This window comes from Coregonus lavaretus (assembly GCF_964263955.1).
Source record: "Coregonus lavaretus genome assembly, chromosome: 3".
NCBI lineage: Eukaryota > Metazoa > Chordata > Actinopteri > Salmoniformes > Salmonidae > Coregonus > Coregonus lavaretus.
The window spans coordinates 48,225-57,500 of NC_139990.1; the positions used below are offsets into that span (position 1 = coordinate 48,225).

General features: G+C 41.9%; 1 protein-coding gene across 1 annotated transcript in view; it reads right to left on the reverse strand.

Moving 5' to 3' along the window:
- Positions 1-294: 294 nt before the first annotated feature.
- Positions 295-9,276, reverse strand: part of LOC311119200 (uncharacterized protein) — a 24,617-nt gene continuing 15,635 nt past the window's right edge. The window contains exons 13-17 of the mRNA XM_084157720.1: positions 7,227-7,502; positions 6,455-6,566; positions 2,828-3,030; positions 2,594-2,743; positions 295-1,618 (exon numbers count right to left, since the gene is read on the reverse strand). Of these exons, the coding sequence (XP_084013846.1) occupies positions 1,538-1,618; positions 2,594-2,743; positions 2,828-3,030; positions 6,455-6,566; positions 7,227-7,502 (822 nt within the window). The 3' untranslated portion in view covers positions 295-1,537. The remainder of the gene's footprint in view (positions 1,619-2,593; positions 2,744-2,827; positions 3,031-6,454; positions 6,567-7,226; positions 7,503-9,276) is intronic.

The window sequence follows — 9,276 nt, forward strand, 5'->3', positions numbered from 1 at the left end:
TGTCACAGGAAGGCCAAAAAGATCATCAAGGACATCAACCACCCGAGCCACTGCCTGTTCACCCCGCTATCATCCAGAGGTCAGTACAGGTGCATCAAAGCTGGGACCGAGAGAATGAAAAACAGCTTCTATCTCAAGGCCATCAGACTGTTAAATAGCCATCACTAGCACATTAGAGGCTGCTACTGCCTATTGAAATCACTGGCCACTTTAATAATGTTTACAGTCACTTTAATAATGTTTACATATCTTGCACTACTCATCTCATATGTATATACTGCATTCTATTCTATAATAATATTCTTCTGTATCTTAGTCCATGCCGCTCTGTCATTGCTTGTCCATCTATGTATATTTTCTTAAATTCCATTCCTTACTAGTTTTGTGTGTATTAGGTATATGTTGTGAAATTGTTAGATATTACTTGTTAGATATTACTGCACTATCGGAGCTAGAAGCACAATCATTTCGCTACACCTGCTATAACATCTGCTAAACACGTGTGTGACAAATACGATTTGATTTGAAACAAATTTGTGCACAACATTTGAGAGAAAAGCTTTTTGTAGGTATGGAACATTTCTGGGATATTTTATTTCAGCTCATGAAACATGGGACCAACACTTTACGTTGCATTAATTTTTTTGTTCAGTGTAATATTTGACTAAAACATAATCATGTCAAACCTTGCTTATATTTGTATACGATCACATAGATCTCTCTATTATACGTGGGAATACTTTGGAACAGATTTCCAAAATGAAAATCACTTGGAGATGATTTTTTTCTGGTGTTTTTACACAATAAAATAAAATAAAAACACTTTTGCTCTGAAAACTTGGGGGGCCAAATAAAATCACCAGCGGGCCAAATTCGGCCCGTGGGACGCCAGTTGAGGAACCCTGGGATAGAGTATGCCATTTTATGATGACAGACACAAGTGGTATTATTTGAATAATTTATTATTTTACATTCATGCCTATATGGCTTGACTCCAAGCAAGGGCCACCACTGCATGCAGTGGTAGGGTCACTACTGTAGATAATCCAGGGCCAGGCTTGCAGTTCTTGCATGTTCAATAGCAGAAAACCTGGTAGTCCATGATTAACAGACAGTCATGTTGTCCATGTAGAGGGAGGTAATCTCTCTCTCTGTTACTGACAGCGTCCCAAATGGCACCCTATTACCTACGCTGTGCACTGCTTTTGACCAGGGTCCTTGGAATTCCCACCATAGTGGTCATCACTAGTTACCACAGCCACAAAGTCATAATTATGGCTAAACCCCGCCTATTTCTACAATTTATTTTCTTAAAATCGGATTTGAAACCTAACCCCTAACCCAACCACACTGCTAACCTTATGCCTAACTCTAACCTTCATTGTTTAAAAAAAAAAGAAACTAATTTTTGTTTTCATGAATATGATATAGCCAATCTTGACTTTGTGACTGTGATAACTAGTGAAAAACCCTACATAGTGCACTACTTTTGACCAGAGCCCTATGGGATTGCTATTTGGGATCCATTGTCTGTCTTTTAGTTGTTGTGTTTTGGAGGTCCCTGTAGTGCTGACAGCTGCTCCTCAATGTTCCTCAGCTCCTGATCCAAGGCTGAGATCTAAACAGATGCATCGCGGGGAGGGAATAAAGACAGAATAATTAACAGAAATACAAAGCAACTTCTCTTTCAAGAGCATCTCATCAATGGTTTGCGTCCCAAAGGGCACCCTATTTCCTACATAGTGCACTGCTTTTGACCAGAGCCTTATGACGTAATAGGTTTCCATTTGGGACGTAAGAGTGTTTCATGTTGGTATGTCGGGCATTGCTCCAGTTTATGTCAACACATTTGATCACAGGATGAAAGCAAGTTTTGGTCACGTGACAAATACAAGGTTGTTATTGTGAGATCATGCACATGTTTTTTTTCTATGGTACGCCAATACTGAACTATCTAACGTCCCATACTAAGCATCCTAAAAATGTTATGATCAGCTACTGAACTCGTGTTGTCCAAGCCTGATTTAAAATGGTAAATCTACTTCATATTGAGAGGACCGGCACTACAGTCAAGTACAGTAGTACTTGGGGGCGGCAGGTAGCTTAGTGGGTAAGAGCGTTGTGCCAGTAACCGAAAGGTCGCTGGTTCTAATCCCCAAGCTGACTAGGTCAAAAATCTGTCTATGTGCCCTTAAGCAAGGCACTTAACCCTAATTGCTCCTGTAAGTCGCTCTGGATAAGAGCGTCTGCTAAATGACAAAAATGTAAATGTAAAAATAAGAGCGTCTGCTAAATGATTTTTTTTTAAATGTAGTATTTTATCGATCCCAAATTGTTTTACCATCACAAGCATCAGCAATGATTACAAAGACAAGGATCAATAACACTAGCAAACCATGAGAGTTAAAAGTTCCATCATCCAGGGAGATCTCCTAACATGCCATAGCTCATTCTGTTGTGTTGGTCACAGGAGACTGTGGCAAGTGAGTGTGAGGCATTCCGTCTTCGGCCCTTTTATCAGTCTATGTTACATGACACACACACACACCCTTGCCACATCTCACGCACCAACTTCCCAGTATTTATAGCTTACCTTGTTCTCGGTCTCCACCCTCACTCGCTCTGGAACCTTCTCTAAATAGTTTGGCACCCGGGTTCGAGAGATGGACTGTTCCAGTTTAGAGAGGAGCTTCTCTCTGCGTTGGGAGAGCTGGAGACTAAGTTTGCTCACATTCACACCGCCCTGGAAGAAGGCAAACAATTCAGTACCATTTTACAGTTGACCATTTCTAGAAATCTGTGCGATTACACCGAACAGGATGATTACCTGAATGTTGAGGTGTAACTGACAGGAGTGGTCGACCACACCCACAGCACTGCCTTTAGGAGGAGGGGGAGCAGAGGGGAAGGACAGGGAGCCGGCCCCCTGAGGACAGTGGAGGTGGAGCTTGGTGATTCGACCCAGGGTCCGTACAGCAGGGTCAAAGTGGAGCAGGATCTGGGCTTGGCTGGGTGAACACACGGCCCACACTGGAACAGAGGAAATAAGATTATTAGTATACATGATTAATTAGTATACATGATTAATAATAATATAATATGCCATTTAGCAGACGCTTTTATCCAAAGCGACTTACAGTCATGCGTGCATACATGATTAATTAGTATACATGATTATTGTTGATTATGATTCTTGGTTATTATTTATTATTAAATATGATTATGATATCATTCATATACATTCTAAGAGAATCATGCCTTGCCTGTTGGAAATAGTCTGACAGACAGATGCTACATATCTTTGAACATATTTAGATCAGTTATTTTCTCCAGCCTAGACTCGAACAGATAGGAAACGTGATCCTTATTTCTGTTAGGCTTCGTCATGTTCGACACTGTTATGACGTGCCGTTCAAATAAAATGGCTTGCCTGGGTGAATACACTGGAACTCTAGTTCTAATTCATATACTGTAATGCTCAGACGGTGACATAGAGAGAACACTGCCTCTGTTTACATGGTGATCATGATGTTCCCAAGACAGTTGGAAAGAGTTTTACAGAGGGATGCTACATATCATAGAACATATTTAGATCAGGTTCTCTCCAGTGTACAACTCAGCTTATATAACTATGTAGAACATGCAATGGTAACATTAAACCACCATTATAGTTCATCTCTCAAATCTCTGCGTGGTCACCTACTAAATCTGTGAGATCCATGAAGTAAAGTGTTGCGACTTACCCAATACCAGGCTAATAGACATAGCATGTATATATCCAGCTAATAGACATAGAATGTATATATCCAGCTAATAGACATAGCATGTATATATCCAGCTAATAGACATAGCATGTATATATCCAGCTAATAGACATAGCATGTACAGTGGGGAGAACAAGTATTTGATACACTGCCGATTTTGCAGGTTTTCCTACTTACAAAGCATGTAGAGGTCAGTCATTTTTATCATAGGTACACTTCAACTGTGAGAGACGGAATCTAAAACAAAAATCCAGAAAATCACATTGTATGATTTTTAAGTAATTAATTTGCATTTTATTGCATGACATAAGTATTTGATCACCTACCAACCAGTAAGAATTCCGGCTCTCACAGACCTGTTAGTTTTTCTTTAAGAAGCCCTCCTGTTCTCCACTCATTACCTGTATTAACTGCACCTGTTTGAACTCGTTACTTGTATAAAAGACACCTGTCCACACACTCAATCAAACAGACTCCAACCTCTCCACAATGGCCAAGACCAGAGAGCTGGCTGTGTAAGGACATCAGGGATAAAATTGTAGACCTGCACAAGGCTGGGATGGGCTACAGGACAATAGGCAAGCAGCTTGGTGAGAAGGCAACAACTGTTGGCGCAATTATTAGAAAATGGAAGAAGTTCAAGATGACGGTCAATCACCCTCGGTCTGGGGCTCCATGCAAGATCTCACCTCGTGGGGCATCAATGATCATGAGGAAGGTGAGGGATCAGCCCAGAACTACACGGCAGGACCTGGTCAATGACCTGAAGAGAGCTGGGACCACAGTCTCAAAGAAAACCATTAGTAACACACTACGCCGTCATGGATTAAAATCCTGCAGCGCACGCAAGGTCCCCCTGCTCAAGCCAGCGCATGTCCAGGCCCGTCTGAAGTTTGCCAATGACCATCTGGATGATCCAGAGGAGGAATGGGAGAAGGTCATGTGGTCTGATGAGACAAAAATAGAGCTTTTTGGTCTAAACTCCATTCGCCGTGTTTGGAGGAAGAAGAAGGATGAGTACAACCCCAAGAACACCATCCCAACCATGAAGCATGGAGGTGGAAACATCATTCTTTGGGGATGCTTTTCTGCAAAGGGGACAGGACGACTGCACCGTATTGAGGGGAGGATGGATGGGGTCATGTATCGCGAGATCTTGGCCAACAACCTCCTTCCCTCAGTAAGAGCATTGAAGATGGGTCGTGGCTGGGTCTTCCAGCATGACAACGACCCGAAACACACAGCCAGGGAAACTAAGGAGTGGCTCCGTAAGAAGCATCTCAAGGTCCTGGAGTGGCCTAGCCAGTCTCCAGAACTGAACCCAATAGAAAATCTTTGGAGGGAGTTGAAAGTCCGTATTTCCCAGCGACAGCCCCGAAACCTGAAGGATCTGGAGAAGGTCTGTATGGAGGAGTGGGCCAAAATCCCTGCTGCAGTGTGTGCAAACCTGGTCAAGACCTACAGGAAACTTATGATCTCTGTAATTGCAAACAAAGGTTTCTGTACCAAATATTAAGTTCTGCTTTTCTGATGTATCAAATACTTATGTCATGCAATAAAATGCAAAGTAATTACTTAAAAATCATACAATGTGATTTTCTGGATTTTTGTTTTAGATTCCGTCTCTCACAGTTGAAGTGTACCTATGATAAAAATGATACAGACCTCTACATGCTTTGTAAGTAGGAAAACGGCAGTGTATCAAATACTTGTTCTCCCCGCTGTATCTATCCAGCTAATAGACATAGCATGTGTCTATCCAGCTAATAGACATAGCATGTGTCTATCCAGCTAATAGACATATCATGTATCTATTCAGCTAATAGACATAGCATGTATCTATGCAGCTAATAGACATAGCATGTATCTATGCAGCTAATAGACATAGCATGTGTCTATCCAGCTAATAGACATAGCATGTATCTATCCAGCTAATAGACATAGCATGTGTCTATCCAGCTAATAGACATAGCATGTGTCTATCCAGCTAATAGACATAGCATGTATCTATCCAGCTAATAAGACATAGCATGTATCTATCAGCTAATAGACATATCATGTATCTATCCAGCTAATATACATAGCATGTATCTATCCAGCTAATAGACATAGCATGTATCTATCCAGCTAATAGACATATCATGTATCTATGCAGCTAATAGACATAGCATGTGTCTATCCAGCTAATATACATAGCATGTGTCTATCCAGCTAATATACATAGCATGTATCTATCAGCTAATAGACATAGCATGTATCTATCCAGCTAATAGACATAGCATGTATCTATCCAGCTAATAGACATAGCATGTATCTATCCAGCTAATAGACATAGCATGTATCTATCCAGCTAATATACATAGCAGTTATCTATCCAGCTAATAGACATAGCATGTATCTATCCAGCTAATAGACATAGCAGTTATCTATCCAGCTAATAGACATAGCATGTATCTATCCAGCTAATAGACATAGCATGTATCTATCCAGCTAATAGACATATCATGTATCTATCCAGCTAATAGACATAGCATGTATCTATCCAGCTAATAGACATAGCAGTTATCTATCCAGCTAATAGACATAGCATGTATCTATCCAGCTAATATACATAGCATTTATCATCCAGCTAATAGACATAGCATTTATCAATCCAGTTGAGTTGTGACATTGATGTGACAGTGACTTACTGTCAGGCTTCTCCTTGGTCATGCCACACTGGGCCCTGAGGGACCTGGCTACCCTCACCACTTCCTGGACCAGAGTGAAGTCTGCTTCCTCCTGGGGGAAGTGCCAGTGTGCCTGGCAGGAAGTTGAGCAGAAATAACAAAAGAAAGAAGAGTCGTAAAGAGGAAAAGAGATAGAGGAGAGAGAGAGAGCAAGAGGTAAAACAAACAAAACAAGGAAGGAGAGAAACCAAAAACACAGACTGACTATTAGTTTCTCAGCACTAATGACATTACCATAGTACACTCTTAGAAAAAGGGTTCCGAAGGTTTCTCCAACTGTCCCCATAGGATAACCCTTTTTTTGTTCCAGGTAGAACCCTTTTTGATTCCATGTAGAACCCTCTGTGGAAAGGGTTCTACATGGAACCCAAAAGGGTTCTACCTGGAACCAAAAAAACAGTTCTTCAAAGGCTTATCCTATGGGGACAGCCGAAGAACCCTTTTAGGTTCTAGATAGCACCTTGTTTTCCAAGAGTGTCCAAGCCTCATAAGTTTGTAATGATCCTGACAGCTCTATAGCCAATAGGGTTTCATTAAGTCTATAGCTTTCTAGTCAGTAGTTTTATAGCTATACAAGTGCTATAAACCGCACACCAGTATGGACATAATGGGTATAGAGTGTGTGTGTGTGTATGTGTGTGTATTATTATCTCCTACTACACATTTCAGTTGAATGCATTCAGTTGTGCAACTGACTAGGAACCCCTTTCCCCCCCCCCTACTACTCTCTTACCAGTTGTGCAGACTGTGGGTATGGCTGCAGACACAAGCTAGCCATGGCGCCATCACCACCCTCTCCCCTGAGAAGGTGGAGCCTCTGCCAGAGCTCCTCCGTGAGGAACGGCATGAAGGGAGAGAGCAGGGCCAGAGAGACAGACACACAGTGGTAGAGGACAACCCTGACCATCTGGCTCTCTCTCTGGCTGCCTCTCCCAGTGTGCACTGTGTCGATCTGGCCCAAAGCCCCGGCTCCAGAGTCCTGCTGGCTCAGCACTGGCTTGATGCACTCCTACACCGCCCAGAGAGAGAAGGGGAGGGGGAGGGGGTGGAGAGAGAGAGAGAGAGAGAGAGACAGAGGAAGAGAGAGGGAGAGAGAGAGGGAGAGGAAGTTAAATAGAGAGAGTTGTAGAGATAGGGGAAAGACCCAGTTAGCGAGAGAGAGAAGACAGAGTTTCTCCTCAGTCATACAGTTGAAGTCGGAAGTTTACATCCGCTTAGGTTGGAGTCATTAAAACTCGTTTTTCAACCACTCCACAAACTTCTTGTTAACAAACTATAGTTTTGGCAAGTCGGTTAGGACATCTACTTTGTGCATGACACAAGTCATTTTTCCAACAATTGTTTACAGACAGATTATTTCACTTATAATTCACTGTATCACAATTCCAGTGGGTCAGAAGTTTACATACACTAAGTTGACTGTGCCTTTAAACAGCTTGGAAAATTCTAGAAAATGATGTCATGGCTTTAGAAGCTTCTGATAGGCTAATTGACATCATTTGAGTCAATTGGAGGTGTACCTGTGGATGTATTTCAAGGCCTACCATCAAACTCAGTGCCTCTTCGCTTGACATCATGGGAAAATCAAAAGAAATCAGCCAAGACCTCAGAAAAAATAATTGTAGACCTCCACAAGTCTGGTTCATCCTTGGGAGCAATTTCCAAACGCCTGAAGGTACCACGTTCAGCTGTACAAACAATAGTACGCAAGTATAAACACCATGGAACCACGCAGCCGTCATACCGCTCAGGAAGGAGACGCGTTCTGTCTCCTAGAGATTAACGTACTTTGGTGCGAAAAGTGCAAATCAATCCCAGAACAACAGCAAAGGACCTTGTGAAGATGCTGAAGGAAACAGGTACAAAAGTATCTATATCCACAGTAAAACGAGTCCTATATCGACATAACCTGAGAGTCCGCTCAGCAAGGAAGAAGCCACTGCTCCAAAACCGCCATGAAAAAGCCAGACTACGGTTTGCAACTGCACATGTGGACAAAGATCGTACTTTTTGGAGAAATGTCCTCTGATCTGATTAAACAAAAATAGAACTGTTTGGCCATAATGACCATCGTTATGTTTGGAGGAAAAAGGGTGTCGCTTGCAAGCCGAAGAACACCATCCCAACCGTGAAGCACGGGGGTGGAAGCATCATGCTGTGGGGGTGCTTTGCTGCAGGAAGGACTGGTGCACTTCACAAAATAGATGGCATCATAAGGAAGGAAAATGATGTGGATATATTGAAGCAACATCAAGACATCAGTCAGGAAGTTAAAGCTTGGTCGCAAATGGGTCTTCCAAATGGACAATGACCCCAAGCATACTTCCAAAGTTGTGCCAAAATGGCGTAAGGACAACAAAGTCCTGACCAAAATCCTATAGAAAATGTTTGGGCAGAACTGAAAAAGCGTGTGCGAGCAAGGAGGCCTACAAACCTGACTCAGTTACACCAGCTCTGTCAGGAGGAATGGGACAAAATTCACCCAACTTATTGTGGGAAGCTTGTGGAAGGCTACCCGAGACGTTTGACCCAAGTTAAACAATTTAAAGGCAATGCTACCAAATACTAATTGAGTGCATGCAAACTTCTGACCCACTGGGAATGTGATGAAATAAATAAAAGCTGAAATATATCATTCTCTCTACTATTATTTTGACATTTCACATTCTTAAAATAAAGTGGTGATCCTAACTGACCTAAGACAGGGAATTTTTACTAGGATTAAATGTCAGGAATTGTGGAAAAACTGAGTTGTAAATGTATTTGTCTAAGGTGTATGTAAA